The sequence below is a fragment of the Pleurodeles waltl genome, chromosome 5, assembly GCF_031143425.1.
Source record: "Pleurodeles waltl isolate 20211129_DDA chromosome 5, aPleWal1.hap1.20221129, whole genome shotgun sequence".
Taxonomy (NCBI): Eukaryota; Metazoa; Chordata; class Amphibia; order Caudata; family Salamandridae; genus Pleurodeles; species Pleurodeles waltl.
Window position 1 is genome coordinate 123854558 of NC_090444.1, and position 17124 is coordinate 123871681.

At 40.7% G+C, this 17124-nt stretch overlaps 1 protein-coding gene across 1 annotated transcript in view; it reads right to left on the reverse strand.

The window, feature by feature from the left end:
• Nucleotides 1–17124, reverse strand: part of KIF13B (kinesin family member 13B) — a 537272-nt gene that overhangs the window by 79193 nt on the left and 440955 nt on the right. Inside the window, exons 34-35 of the mRNA XM_069233796.1 lie at nt 5786–5863; nt 2388–2441 (exon numbers count right to left, since the gene is read on the reverse strand). Coding sequence (XP_069089897.1) covers nt 2388–2441; nt 5786–5863 — 132 coding nt within the window. The remainder of the gene's footprint in view (nt 1–2387; nt 2442–5785; nt 5864–17124) is intronic.

Consider the following 17124-nt stretch of genomic DNA (forward strand, 5'->3'; position numbering starts at 1 on the left):
TTCTCCTAGAACCCATTACGGCAGTAAATACTCTAGTCCCTTCAAGTCGGACTATGCTAATGCAATCTAGCTGCCAGCCCAATAAAGTTATTCAGGCTTATTCAGAGTTTCCCTGACGGTTAAGGTTCAAGGAGGATCTGGCCTAGGATTATGGGCTGGACTGTTACCACTGGAGCAGGGTCTGGACTCATTTGCATATGGTAGGTCCAAACTGAAGTGGCATGGTTGGTGAAAAACGATGGATTGTAATATCACACGAGTGACTGCCAGTGGCTGAAATTGATTCAAACAATCCTTCACTTTGTTTTTCGATGCCTCAAGTGTGACTGGTATGCCAGGCATAGATCTTGTGCTCACTGTGCCACTGGAACCAAGCTATACCTGGCCGATGAGCCCTATTAGCGGAGAAACTGATCCTGGGTTGCTTGTGTTCCGGTTCAGGAAGCACCTGGCCTGGCAGTTCAGGCTGGACGGTTCCAACTGGAGTGTGGTCAAGACTAGCTATGCTGTATCCAAACTTAGGTGGAATGTTTGACAAAAAAGATAGCTGAGTGATTGCCAGTGCATCAGATTAATTCAAACATTCCATCCGGGGAACAGGAGGACTAATGCCCTAGCTGCTAGTGCTTCCTGTTGCTGTGATAGCAGGTAAAAGTTTGGGATGCAGAGAAGTTTGTCGCTCCATACATAAATTACACAAAAATTGTCTGAACACCCAGTGGGGCAAAAAAAATTTTTAAACCCTATTTATTCTTAACACCACAGCTCATGTCTTCTAAGCCCAAGAGAAACACTAAACAGTAGCCACATCCTTCTGATACACAGAGACTTCATGGCTTCGATAGAGGTCAGGAACAATCTTTAAATCTGTTGCTTAACATATAAGGCTCACCACATGGAATATCCACCTTAGCTAGCTATGATTGATTAACTGATTGGTGCATTTATAAAGGACAGACATACCAAACCATATTCTGGCCCTATATCCAACCAATTCTATTGACTATCTTTGGTGGACAGCGGGGCCTCATGAGTAAATTCTCACTCCATCGCTTTTCTTCTGCACACTGCTAAAAACCCATCTCTTCCCCTCGTCATTCGAACAGAATCTGCACTTCTGAGTTTATGCTGTTTATTTATTTCAATAATCTGAAATACATCTACTTGCTATTGTTTTGTCTATAGTACACTAATATCTCTCATGTGTTGCAGTGTTATACAAAGGGACAGATGCATTTTGGCCAAGACTGGGCAAGGACAATACAAAGGTCAATGTGCTTTGTCATGATTATGTTATTTGCAAAGCCCAGAAGAAGTACTATACGCATGCCATTCTGATGCTTGTAGCTCGGATAGGAAACCAGTTAGGTTCCACAGAGCATCCAAAAATATCCGATATTCCAAACTTATAAGTACAGATCTGTTCACAGGATACTGGTGAATAATTAACTTGACACTAAAATACATGCTAATCTAAATATTTTGATATGCAGCCTTAAAATGCCACATTAAATCAAACCCCATCACCTATAGCAACAGACTATTGGAAGTAGGACAAGAAGATGTGCCCTGCAGTATACAAATATCTGGATAGACAATCAGTCAAACATTAAAGCTTGCAGGCTTCCACATATATGCTCAGAGTAAGAGGAACTGAGCAGTTTAAGAGGACAACCATATAGAATGTAATATGAGGAGGAAATATAATCAGTGGCAAGCAAGCCCAAAAAAAACCTTTTAAGCAGAGCTTTATGACAAGCCTCTGGTAAGCTGTTCACAGACCTCTGGAAACTTTCACTAGTAACCAATACAAAATAGAATGATTCTGATGCATATCACGAGGGGCAATAGTTTTAGCACTTAGTAAATGCAAAATGATATGGCATAACCCTGGAAGCATTACAAAAAATAATGGAGAATAATTCACAGAACACTGTCTTTTAATCAGCTAGGGTTTCCCATTATCATAATGGAATCCCTTAGTTGGTCTTATATCCCTAGGAGAAGTCCCTTAATCACTACTCCTGTGGCCCTTCATTCTTCCCACATGCCCCCAAAAACAGGAAGAATATATTTAATTGAAAATGAATCAAACGAATCAAACGACTTTCAAACATAACCTTATTTCGGAAAATGTAGTTTATACCCATCATTGGGTCGTAAATATGGAAAAATATGTGATTGTTCACCAATGAAAACTACACATACTCTGGCATACAATGACATCAATAATCTGATGGCAAAGCTGATTGGGCTATTGGGTAGTGAATTATATTTAGCAATACATATATTAACACAGAAACAGGACTACATGAAGTACACATGCTTAGATAAATACAAGCAAATATAGTTCTTAATTATAGTGTCAATATAGCTAAAACACTTGCCTTGTTGCTGCTGAGGTTATGTTGTGTAGATATATCCTGACGACTTGATGATAACTGAAAACAATGCACACAGAGTAAGTCACTTTAACAGCTCAGTCACCTGGGCAAAAACGCAGCACAAGCAAGCAGGAATATGAATAAAATACCTAACAAATGGGTTCCTTGTGGAACATCCCAAGTATGGAAATATCACTCTTCCCTTCTCGCTAACTTATGAACATAGTTTTAGCACAACTGTATTTAATTTGCTTGATCTGACAAGTGCAATGGAAATTCTTACAGCATACTGTAGTTTCACAAAAATAATATAAATCTGGAGCTTTCGAGCAACTTAAAACATTTCTGAGCAGCCAGTTTTCAGATTTTTTTTACTGAAGAAAAGGCTGACTGCACCAAAACTTATAAACTTGCTGTTCAAAGGGGATCCCAGATTGAGACTGAACATCTTTATATTGTTTCCTGTGAAGGGATCTATAAATTAGGTAGGAAATCTGCAAGGATCCACACTGGGTGCTACTTAGCTGCACGAGTATTAACAGAAGGGCAGAGACATAAGTCTGTTCCGAAAACACCATGCTGCACAAAATGTGTTGCCTTTGTGTAGTCTGCATTTGACCTTGGCCCAAAAGGGACTTTAAATTGGGTGTTCTTCATGCCTGACTGTCTATACTAGAGTACGGCCTTCAGCGGTCTTGACTCTCTGTGCCCCTGCACCCCCCCTAGCATTTGGTACCCAATGCAACTGCGGACTAGACTACTTTATTGCTTTTCACATGGATAACTGTATGTCTGAGCCAACCGTGTCCTTTGAGTACTTTAATCTATGAGACACTTCAAATTATCCTTATCCACTGTGAATACATCATATGTCAACTGTGGCCACTATGATCCCCAACAAATGTCTGGCTACTGCACCTGTACTGTGAATATACCGCAGCCTTACTGACATACCCTGCAGCTTCATAACCAATTTAATCAGAGCCCTTAGGTCCTGAGCAAACGGCACGTATTGTGAACTCAGTCCCAGGTAATGATCTCCACTGTCAATTTACATCTCATTTGCAAACATCACTTGACTGAAGTCCAGCAGGTGACTTCCAAGTGGCACCACATTCCCCCAAAATGTCTCCATGATTTACTGTTCTGCATTTGTTTACCCGGAATCAGCTGTCAACAGGTTCACCCAAAATACCACCTCCTTCATCTCAACACCATACACACACCTATCCCAAAATAACCTCACAAAAACCCACACTCCTATAGATGACCCAACAACCTCATTTACCCACAAGACCCTCACCCATAAAACACTAAACTATAAAAACACTGACCTAATCTTACTGCCTATTTTTGCCAAAGGAATTAAATATATGTTTGCAATAAAACAGCCTTGAATGCTATTTTGATTCCTGTATCCCTTTCTGCACTTCTTACTCATAAATAATTTGTGATCTTGTGCTAATTACACTGCCACTCAAGCAGCCTTATACATGGGTTATACCACTTCCCCTCACATACTCAACACCAATCACAAGGAGGAGGAGCTGGCCGATGAAGAAAGATCACACCCCTGGATACCATCAGACATTCAAGCATTGTAAACACTGAAGTCCAGCCTCATCCACCTCACAAAACTTTATTTTATTTTCAAAGACTACTGCTTGCCTGAGCTTATCAAACACTACCAGTTCATTCTGAACGCTTCACCACAGGCCCTAAATCCCATTTACTTCCTATATCACCAGCCAATCAAGCCTCTGCCGAAACTCCTTTCAAATATCTAAAATGTGTACTATGCTCTTCACTTTGCTTATAGTTGTCCTTTCCTCCTCCACCTCAACCTTCACTCTCTGTTTTACTGCCTAACTTGCCTCTTCCACTATAATCACACCATCAAAATTCAACTACAAACGTAAGATGAACTGGATTGGGGCCCAGTGTAATTATCAGTGGCTGAGATTAAAGCACACCAGCCACCCATCACTTTTATTTTGTTTTCCTCAGTCCATCCTGTGCATCATCAGGCATGTTCAACTTACATTTCATTTAACGACTTTCACTCACTCGTCTCTTGAATTCTCTCCAGTCTCACCCCATTTATGCACCACTCCGGTCATTACTACAATGTTTTAAAATGCAGTCATACAAAACCACCATCTGTCGGCAAGTAGCCTACTAGTTTCAAAATCTTGACATGTCTGGTGTGCAACCATTCCAAAAAACGTATCTCCAATAATAATCTGTTTGCCTGCTTTCTTCTAGGTTCAGGATGCTCCATTATAGAGTAACCAATTTAAACCATGCTTCTTCTCAATACCCCAGAACCACTCTGCAATGTTAATATTTAGGTTTTTCTGTCTCCGAGGTCTATGTTGGAGCTCAGTACCCGAACAGCTACAATCAAATCCATCATCTAAACTTTTAATTTGGCACCAAGTTCATCTCTGGGAATCTGTGCTCTAAACGGATGTTATCACACACACTCCTGTGCACCCTTACCCATCGCTCAATAACCTATCTACATCTTAATGTTCATTACTGTATTATATGGAAATGCTGTTATTCAAATACCACCCTCGAACATCTCACATGGTCATTAAACTGCTGGCTTACACGGTCAATCTTTATGGATACTATGTAGACGATTTCTAGAAGAAATACAAAACTAAGAGCCCCAAAACAACAGTTATGTTGGAAAAGTCAACATGCAAATATAATATAATTTTTGCTTTAGCCCAACAATGAGTACTTTGCTATTAAAGTCTTCCCATACACAAGGCTTTTTATACCCGTAACCTTTCACTGTGGCTGACCATCAAACTTAAATATCTTAAACATCTAGTTTTCACCCCCATGCCTGTCAAGGACATAGCATCAGTCCATACTAACATTTAATGCTGCGAGTCCACTCTACGATTTCTGAATAGTACAAAACATGGATACAACATTGTAGTAGTTGTGAGGCAACCAGAACAGGCAGGAAGGAGTCTGGAGACTGATGCCAGGCTTACTTAAAGTAACAAGGCTGATAATAACACCAGCCACCTCCCGAGTCACTCTTCATGTCTAAACTGCTGAAACACAAACAATTATTCATTGCTCTATTTTAGGAATAAGCAAAGGGTAGGAGGAGTCCATATTTTTAAGAATGTAGGTTTGTCTTACCTTTTAAATCAACGTAAGACTTTCTGATCATATAATTCACAATGCCAGCACAATCCCTGTCTCTTAATAATATTGCACACCATAATGTAATACATATATTAATAAATCCTACAACTGAAACTTAAACCGTGCACAAGTATGCTTGCATAACGAGTTGGTAACAAAAATATCCTGTAAGCCAGCGGAAGAAGAAGACTATATAGGAAACACAGCGGTAGTACGGGGACACTTACCCGGTGCACGTTCGGAGAGCTGAGGCTCCTACGGCTTAGCTTTCCTTTTCCTGTTAACTGCTCCTTCACAGCTACCTCCTGTTAACCAACAGAAAAACACATGTAAACCTACAGGAAGCCTCACTGTTAAAGTACAAAGTGAGAGACAAGGACATCTGTAGCATAATGAGGTATTACTAGTAATATCTCTCTTCTGCCAATGTCAGACTTTAACCATATGTAGAATATATCCGACCAGAATATGGACTGCAAAATATTGTTGGGCCAAAATACTGAGTACCAAAAATATTGCGATAGTATATGTAGGTAAGTATAGGTTTTCTATATCTAAATACACATATATGTACATTGATGATCTATATACATCTTCAGGGTAAGTGGAGTTAAGGATAATTAATCCATAGTAACCTATATGCAATTACCTTTACAATATTACGGTCAGTGATATGTAGCCCTTTATATTTTAGCTTCACAATATTTTTGTCCTCAATATTCTGACATACAATCCTCTCATACAATGCCCTCAGTCATTGGTTCCTCGAGCTATGTTTAATATAAATAAAATTAGCTTGTAGCAAAGGCATAATAATTACATTTACAGGGAAAAGAAGTCTGAAAAACATTATTGAAAAGTTAAGTGCATGTTCTCCAGAGTTCATTCATCATCTCCCGATTTCACTGATCTTCGATCAGACTGTGTTCTCCAAAGCTGGTATCAACCTACATCAAGCACTGAACAAAATACCAATGCAAAGTCTTTTTCCATGACATGAATACATACAAGAATTGGAACTGACTGAGTTAGGGTACATTGGCAGACTCATCTGAAAAATCATAATTTCATGCATAATACCTCTATAGACAATCTTCTTGGGAGATATGATCACAAGTGTAGTTTTGGAAAGCCATCACAAACCTGAGATGTTCTCCTGAAAAGTAATGCCCTTTCCCCGCAACAATGCGCTAGGTATTCACCTAATCAGGTATCAACACCCCAGACTAATGACGAAAGCATTGGGAAGCGCACAAGGAACGTAGGGCAGTGGATAAGTAATTTGATGTTGCTTTGGTTAAAAAAAAAGAACACTGCTTAGCAGTCAGAATAGATGCAAGGTCGTTTATATGCAAATTTATACTGAACGCTGAAAGAAGAGCAATTGAGAGTTTTACCTAGAATAAAAGATAGGCAGACTAGTACCCAAAGAAACGGCTAACAAGATGTTTATGAGAGCTTCCCTGCTAGAATTTTGTTAAGATGACTGGAAGTGCAACAGGGAAACAAACACAAAAGCCTATTGCACCCATCTTGCTTCTCTGCACATTAGAGGAATTGCTTTGGAACTTGCTAATGGGCAGGTTTACTCCATTGGTTGAACAACAGTGTGACTGGAATGACAGTGTAGCACCAGCACTTGTGCACTTGCTGGATGGCTCTTACTAGGATCAATATATATACTGACTTTTCCTACAATTGGACAATACAAGCGTATACTACAAAGTATGATTCTTCCAACACCAATACTGACAATTTACCACTGGTGACGAGTTGGACTTTAAATCCATGTGGAAGACTTGGTGGGACGGTGTTTAGTGGTACTCTGCAAAAACCTGGATAAACAACAATAGTTACCCAAACCATACGGAGGGAAAAGTCATAGGAGAAGCCGGGCACCTGTGTTGGCACAAGATTCATACTAATCACATCAAGACGGTCAGAAGTATGTTTGATAAGCAAAGAGCTACATGGACAATAGAGGGACATTGAGGCACCAATGATGTGGGGGGAAAATGTATCACGTAAAATGACAGTCACTACAAATATTTTATGTATATCCAGTAAAATCACAAGTGTTTATTTTCAATGGCTGCCACATAGACATCAAGTTTAGTGGGCAATGGGCAAATGAACCTTCAGCAAGTGGTCACTAGTTAAAGTTCCATCACATGAACACCCTAGTGAATTTGTAACATGTTTTGGCATGCATCAACACACACATCACCCTCTGATGAATACTCGTGCATGTCTCGACAAGCCCTAAAGCCAGCAAGTACATGAGTTGGAGACAGATTTGTGTCTGAGAGAGGCGTAACACGATGAATTCATCAGCAGGACCTGGCATGTTTAATTTCATGCCTGTGGACAGGATTTGAAGACTGCAGCTGGATATATTATCGTGCCTTCCACACAGAACTGTAGCTATTGTAGAGTTTTGGTGAAATATTTTTCAAACAGCTGAAGGTCAGATGAGGACAGAACGGGGCTTCAGCAGAGGAGGTGGTATTTTCTTTTGCTTTCACCAGGGACAGTTTTCCAGTAGAATCTGCTGTAGTTAGGGGAGTAAAAGCTTGGAAGGAATGGCATTGGAGTTTTTGTGAGGAAACGTTCAGTGTTATCAAAAAATGATAAAGTTGCATCTGGATTATTGGCGAGAGGTAGGACAATTGGGATACAAGCATGTGGTGATATAAAAGTCAGAAACGGGGTTCACGAGAAAAAAAACTTCATGTTACGTGTGAAGGGTTGTTCTACGTGACCCCCTTAAGAATGAGCTGAAGTCTGGCAGAGTATCGAGAGGTAGACAGACGAGAAGGTGTAGAATTTGTTGAGAGTATCAAAGAGCAATGAATTGGAGGTCCCTGTGTAGTTTGAGCAGCTATTGGGAGAGGTGTCAGACATTCTTAATGGTAGATTGCCTCTGCAGTGTTAAGCCCTGTAATTGGATAAATTATTACGTCGTTTTTGCAATCATCTGTTTTGGTTAGCGTGGGTTTGTCTCTTTGCATATTTATTTTTGTTATGGATGGAAAAATGTTAGAAGAGATACAGGACGGAAAGTCCTGGTCAAAGTAGATAGTGTTTTTCTCTATTTGCAGTCACATAGGTTGACATTTCTCGTATTTTTGGTAATACAACCTGGAGTTTTATGGTTCTTCGTATCACCAAATCAACAACTTAATAGATATATTTTGTTCTTTTCCACCATGCATTTTGAGCCTCTTTCATAAATGGCATAGTAGATCAGGAACATACATAAATATGCTAGTGCACAGGAAGAAATAAACTACATACCAATAAAGCAGTTTTGTAGTGTGGCCCATACTATGTATTAAGTGCTTGTGTTGTGCATTTTCTTGTATCTAGTGGCTGAGTAGAAACGCATAATCTGATTTTTTCTTAAACCTACTATGTTCTCAAACGTATCTCTGATGACAGGCTGCCCTTGCAGACTAGATTTTAAGTGCTTCCTGCACTTACTGTTAATACATAAACCCGCTGCCTAATTCTGCAACCAACCATGCAGTTCCATAAATGTGTTAGGCCTGACAGGCACCCACGAGGAGGATTTAAAATGATACACCATAGTAAGTTGAAGGACTGCAATAACACACACACCTCTTCATGAATGACTCACCAACTCCTCAATTTTCACCCCACCACACAACTTATCGACTCTTTGGTAAAGTTCAGGGCAGTGCACAGAATTGGTTACTTTACTCACCATATGGTTAGCACTGAACTGAGCAGGAGAATGTCAAAGTTGAATGGACTGAGGCTCATACTTATTTTTTTTTTAAAGGATATCTAAACATTTGTGACAAGTTAGCTGCAGGAACCCTACTAGTTAGGAAATGTATCTCTTCATTTCAGTAGCCTAAAGTTAGAAACTGACCCACAGCTACTTAGGGAGACTATACAATAGTTCACACTGCTGTTTAAATGTTCTACCTGCTGGTTAGGGTCAGCCCAGTGCTGGGACGGATGGGTCACCCCTGCACTCCGCAAGTGACTGCACTGATCTGAGTGTCTGTACTGTTCTGATCTAAGTGCTAGTTCAGGGTGAACAGACATCTAAGGTGGCAGCAACAGCAATTCCTATAACTAACTTTGGGTGCTTCAGGGCCACACCCTAAGAAGATGGAAGACTCACTTACCCCTTTATCTTGCCCAATAGCGTTTCCAGAACAGCAGTTAATGAATCATTAATTGCATGGCCACCTGTTGGCACCACCAGCCACAGTGTGCATGGCTGAGATGAGCCCATGAGAGAACAGAAGACTCCCAGATTTGATGAGGGAAGGCCCAGAAGCTGCATGAGACTGAGCTGTCAAGTAAGGTAGGTAAGAGATCAGATAACTGGAGCAATGGAACTTGAACAATAGGCAAGACTTGACCACACGGAGCTCAAAAAGTATAATATAAAGGGGTCTCCACAGAACACATCCTGCCACACCACTTCAATCAAGGGTGCTTGGAGGATGGGCAATGGGTGAGATCTGAGTTCCAATTTTTAGAGAATGTACAAAATGATGGAGTCTATACCGGGGCTGAGGACATCATTGTCCACCATAAATAAGCCCCTTGGCGAGGAATGCTTGAGAAGAGTGTGAGGTTTATCTAGAGCAGGAAACTGGAATTGGTAAAGAACAAAAAAGTTGTTTATTAAAACTTATTGTCCTTGGCCACACACACTAGTCACATTCTTCCCCCTTTGGAACACTCTGACAAACTTTACAAGTTAATGAAAGTGAGTACGCAAATCATGAGAAGGAGGTCTATATAGGTACACCACAGGATACACTAGAGCTCCATGATAGCACTATGCTGATTTTAAGAAAACAAAACAGGGAGCCTGGAACAAGGTGAAAAACTGTTTAGGGAATACAGTGACGAGAACTATGCCTGCATAACTTGACTCTGTGTCTGAATGTGGTGGCCAACCACTGTAGGGGAAAATGAGGCACAACCCAATTCCATTTAGAAGTGTTAAAGTGGTATAATGGTTACTTTCCATTTCTTTCTTTCTCCTAATTTCATACCTTCGTTCTGACTATTGTGGAGTGCAGAATTGTAGACTGGACACTTTGAATGAAAGTCTTATCTAATAGCCCAACCACCAAGAATATGTAAATCAATTATTCCAACAAATATGCATATAAAAATATATATTTTTATTTAAGTGGAAGAGAGGCTAAGATGATATTTTCATCTACCATCCTCAACCTTTATACAGAAATCATTTACATATATTATACATCGGGGTCCTTAGTCTATTCTACAATCAATGTAAATAATTTGGAGGTACTAACAGAAACTGTGATCAGGTGTCAGGCATGATTACAATAGCAATCCCCCATTCAGGGGCACCAGTGGTGACAACCCTGGGGAGTCGCAGATCAAAAATAACTTTTAAAAAAAAACATGAATATGAAATACCTCTACTTGAGAAATGAAATAACACTAAGTGCCCTTTTGCATTAAGGAAATCACATCAGTTGTAAGCATATTTTGGGATTTTTCCCCCCAACAAATTAGCTTAGCAATTTTCGAGAACACACATAATTAGCTGTCAAATGCAAGCTATCCTATCCAACTTCAATTACCCGAGCAAGTTTGCTTCTGTATACAAAGTGATTTTGTTTGTTTCCAAATACTAGTTTTCAGTTATGGAAAAGGGCATAACATGAAAAGAGCCTATCTCACATTGCAATGTATTGGTATGGCATGCAAGGTTGGCTAACAAAGAAAAGGGCAATCACAATATGGAAAGAATGGCCACCATTAGGTGGAGGCTTTACTCCATAATACAAATGAATCAACAGTTTTTCATGAACAATCACCAAGCCAGGGATGGTCAGGAGTAGGCCAGAGATACTAAACAGATGGCAGAACTTATCATAATTTACTTAAGGTTGACATGAATAGCCAACATGGGGTACATTTACCAAGAGAACAATAAATGCCATTGTGGCAGTATACAAGAGCATACCAAAAATGTACAACACAAAGAGTTGGGTCACAAAAGTCAGCTTCCCATTTGGGTCACGATTTGCCCTTACTCTGATTCTCCTTCCCACCTGCCCAGGGAGTCACCCTTCCAACTCAACCAGAAAACACAGTGGATTGGCAAAGAGTTGGGAGAGCAGCATTCCACAAAAAAAGCAAGTCGGAGATCTGGGGAGGGCAACTGCCCTTACTTGGTGGAGGATTGACCGCAAAGTAGACCTTGGCACATTCAGTATAATTGTGGAGTGAATGCCCCATGGTGAAATGTCCAAGATCTGCATTTAAATATCATAAATCAAAAAAAACTCTTAGCTACTTAACGACTAAAATTACTAGGCAAGCCACATCTCCTGATTTTTGGAGTAGACATCAGATCAGATTTCTGGTCCTGAAATACAATCTTGTCACTCATGCCTGTTGTTCCTTTTCATTACAGGCTCCACTGCCATGGACAAATGTTATGATCTGATATTAAGAACTTTACCACCTTGGTGGACTTCATAAAAAAGATGAAGTTACATATTTGACTAGACAGTTTTAAGACCAGTATAAAAGATCCTCTACTGAGTGGTGGGACATTTGTGATAAGCCAGGCACACATTCATAGAGACCGCGAGCACCCAAAGGTCCATACGTGCACAAAGACATACACACAAACACTCAGGCAGCTGTGTGCACAACTCACATGTATTCCCTCACATGTTCATTCCCACCTCTTCTAAGCAGCTGACTGGCACAACTCCACACCAGTTCTCACTGTCATGTATTTAAACAGCTCAGTTCCCATTGTCACTGGTATGTTTCTTTCAGTGCCCCTGTAGGTACATACGTACAGTTGTGCACATACAAGTAAGGGTGCATTTATATATATATCAATATATATGGAAAATGTCACTTACCCAGTGTACATCTGTTCGTGGCATTAGTCGCTGCAGATTCACATGCTGTGCACATCCCGCCATCTGGTGTTGGGCTCGGAGTGTTACAAGTTGTTTTTCTTCGAAGAAGTCTTTTCGAGTCACGAGACCGAGGGACTCCTCCCATTTCGACTCCATTGCGCATGGGCGTCGACTCCATCTTAGATTGTTTTCCCTGCAGAGGGTGAGGTAGGAGTTGTGTATGCTAGTAATAGTGCCCATGCAATGGAGTGAATGCGTATGTACATAATGAAGTTTAAAGTAATATATTTACAAATGTACAAATGTTTAAGATCTACTTCTAAACGGCTACAGGCTCCCGGGGAGGCGGGTGGGCGCATGTGAATCTGCAGCGACTAATGCCACGAACAGGTGTACACTGGGTAAGTGGTATTTTCCGTTCGATGGCATGTGTAGCTGCAGATACACATGCTGTGCATGGACTAGTAAGCAGTTATCTCCCCAAAAGCGGTGGTTCAGCCTGTAGGAGTTGAAGTAGTTTGAAATAATGTTCTTAGTATAGCTTGACCTACTGTTGCCTGTTGTGCAGTTAACACATCTACACAGTAGCAGGGATGTGGAATTCCGATCGCCCGACGCCCGGGACATCTTGTTTGGGGTCAAGGGCAACAAGTTTTTATGTTTACTTTGTCCTTGGGACAAGTAGGCCCAACCCTCTGCAGCACAAACCCTCTGGCTGCCTGTTTACAGAGAGTGGAACTCTCTGCAGTTGAGGTAATGTGTTTCCGAAAGACAATGCTGTTCAAACTTGTATTTATGGTTCATTATTTGAAAACCTTCATTATTAGGGTGAGTGCTGTAAATAAATGTTTTAAGGTCACACTTCACTACTGACGTTGGTTCCAGTACAAAAAAAAAAAAACGTGTATACACATGTTTGAAAAGTTTAGGCTATGAGGCTAAGTATAATGCTCCCAGAATGCTCTCTGATTAGATGCAAATGAAGTGTCATTTAGTAAAATGTTTTGATGTATGCTAGTATTTCCCCAAAATATTTCTAATGGAAAATCAGTGTAACCATTTTCAACATGATTATGGGAAGCATGAAAATAAACAAACACTGACAAAGCCAACTGATCTGACATATTTTTATAAGTCTTTTAGTTTCATCAATGCGTGTCTTGTTTTGACATGGCTTTTGTAACACTTTATTGTTGTGGGAGCTACCAGGCCCTCAACATTTTAACAAACACTGGCAAAAAAAACCCAAAACGTTTTTGAACTCTAAAAGCACACGTTGCCACCTGTGGCATAACAAAGGCCCCGCAGCCGCCCTCCAGGGGGCCCCTTCAGCACAGCACCTGCCCTGAGTGAGTCTGGATAGGGGGCTCCTCCATGTTCTTTGCAAAGGGGCACTCTCCAGTTTCGTTACGTCACTGATTGCCACTGTAGTTCCTGACACTGAACAAAACTACTCCTTGTGGAAGGGCAGAATGCAATTACTCACAGCAAAGCCAGCCGAAAGAGAGAGAAATAGAAGTTTAATAAAAACAAAATGTCTTTGTTAACACCAGACCTAATTAGGGGCCAAGACCCACATGTAGGCAGCTTTTTGCATGACGCAAACGTCGACTTTCGCTGTGTGCGACGTGCAAAAAGCACATTGCGATGCACAAACCCAGTTTTGCGATTCAGTAACCTGGTTACCGAATCGCAAAACGGGTTTGCGACTCGCAATTAGGAAGGGGTGTTCCCTTTCTAATTGCGACTCGCAGTGCAATGTAGGATTGTTCTGCGAACGCGGGCGCAAACCAATCGCAGTTTGCACCCATTTCAAATGGGTGCTAACACTTTCGCAAAAGGGAAGGGGTCCCCATGGGACCCCTTCCCCATTGTGAATGTCACTGTAAACATTTTTTCAGAGCAGGCAGTGGTCTTACGGACCACTGCCTGCTCTGAAAAAATGAAACGAAAACGTTTCATTTTTTGTTTTTGTTATGCATCTCGTTTTCCTTTAAGGAAAACGGGCTGCATTACAAAAAAAAAAAAAAAACTGCTTTATTGAAAAGCAGTCACAGACATGGTGGTCTGCTGTCTCCAGCAGGCCACCATCCCTGTGAGGGCCGCCATTCGCAAGGGGGTCGCAAATTGCGACCCACCTCATGATTATTCATGAGGTGGGCATTTGCGAAGCCCTTGCGAATCACAGATGGTGTCAGGGACACCATCCTACATTCGGATTTGCGACTCGCAAATTGCGACTCGCTCTGACTCGCAATTTGCGGGTCGCAAATCTGAACCTACCTACATGTGGCCCCAGATTCTTAAAGAAAGTCACAAAAGTGCACCCATGGTATATGTCGTACCCCTATAAAATATTTGTGAACTGTATTTTAGCATGGGTAAATACGCATGTGTAGATTTGCTCATGTGAAAATCTATTGAGCATTTGCAAGTTCATTTTCCCTCCAGCCACTTTCTTCCCAACCCTGGAAGAAGTTCTAATTCTGCCATTGTCAGGAGTAAATGTCCAACCTTTCTTATTATGGGAAAATATTAGAGAGAAGCTGGTGAAAATCTTTAAAACATGCAGGTTAGTAGGTTTGCAGACTCAAAGGCATTCCAGCCCTTGAACTATTGCTTACTGCTTCCTCCAGCCCCAGTATGCAGATCTGCAGAAAGGTGCTAAATAAGGAAATTTCTACAGTAGGGATTGAAACTTCAAGTATTCAAGCCCTACTATGGTAGTAGCCCTGGCATATCAGAGAGGTTATTATCAGAGCTCTTACATAATGAGATTGCTGCCATAATTTGGCGCCACACTACATGGCACCAAAGGGACAAGTAGATCATTTTACAGGACAAGTAGATTTGAGCACCAACCTGTCCCCTGGACAAGTAGATATTTTAATAAATTCCACACCCCTGAGTAGTGCTTGGTAAATGTATGAGGCGTAGACCATGTTGCTGCCTTACATATTTCGTTCATTGGAATATTTCCTAGAAAGGCCATGGTAGCACCTTTCTTTCTGGTTGAGTGTGCCTTTGGTGTAATAGGCAGTTCTCGTTTAGCTTTAAGATAGCAGGTTTGAATGCAGTTAACTATCCATCTAGCAATGCCTTGTTTTGTAATTGGATTTCTTGTATGAGGTTTTTGAAAGGCGATAAATAGTTGTTTTGTCTTTCGAATTAGTTTTATTCTGTCAATGTAGTACATTAGTGCTCTTTTGATGTCTAATGTATGTAGTGCTCTTTCAGCTACAGAATCTGGCTGTGGGAAGAACACTGGTAATTCTACCGTTTGATTCAAGTGGAACGGTGAGATTACTTTTGGTAAAAAATTAGGATTTGTCCGTAGAACAACTTTATTTTTGTGTATTTGAATAAATGGTTCCTGAATGGTAAACGCTTGAATTTCACTGACTCTTCTTAGAGATGTGATGGCAATTAAAAATGCAACTTTCCACGTTAAGTATTGCATTTCACTAGAGTGCATGGGCTCAAAAGGTGGACCCATGAGTCGTGTTAAGACAATGTTGAGGTTCCATGAAGGAACTGGTGGTGTTCTTGGTGGTATAATTCTCTTTAGGCCTTCCATAAACGCTTTTATGACTGGAATCCTAAATAATGAAGTTGAGTGCGTAATTTGCAGGTAAGCTGAAATTGCCGTAAGATGTATTTTAATGGAAGAGAAAGCTAGTTTAGATTTTTGCAAATGTAATAAGTATCCTACTATATCTTTTGCAGATGCGTGTAAAGGTTGAATTTGATTATTATGGCAGTAATAAACAAATCTTTTCCACTTATTTGCATAACAGTGTCTAGTGGTAGGTTTTCTAGCCTGTTTTATGACCTCCATACATTCCTGTGTGAGGTCTAAGTGCCTGAATTCTAGGATTTCAGGAGCCAAATTGCTAGATTCAGCGATGCTGGATTTGGATGTCTGATCTGTTGTTTGTGTTGTGTTAACAGATCTGGTCTGTTTGGCAGTTTGACATGAGGTACTACTGAAAGGTCTAGTAGTGTTGTGTACCAAGGTTGCCTTGCCCATGTTGGTGCTATTAGTATGAGTTTGAGTTTGTTTTGACTCAACTTGTTTACTAGATATGGAAGAAGTGGGAGAGGGGGAAAAGCGTACGCAAATATCCCTGACCAGTTCATCCATAGTGCATTGCCCTGAGACTGATGTTGTGGGTACCTGGATGCAAAGTTTTGGCATTTTGAGTTTTCTTTTGTTGCAAATAGATCTATTTGTGGCGTTCCCCACATTCTGAAGTAAGTGTTCAGTATTTGGGGGTGAATTTCCCATTCGTGGATCTGTTGGTGATCCCGAGAAAGATTGTCTCCTAACTGATTCTGAATCCCTGGAATAAATTGTGCTATAAGGCGAATGTGGTTGTGAATCGCCCAATGCCATATTTTTTGTGTCAGGAGACACAACTGTGTTGAGTGTGTTCCTCCCTGTTTGTTTAGGTAATACATTGTTGTCATGTTGTCTGTCTTGACAAGAGTGTATTTGTGGGTTATTATGGGTTGAAATGCTTTCAGCGCTCGAAACACCGCTAACAGTTCTAAGTGGTTTATATGAAACTGTCTTTGTTGAATGTCCCATTGTCCTTGGATGCTGTGCTGATTGAGGTGTGCTCCCCACCCTGTCATGGATGCATCTGTCGTTA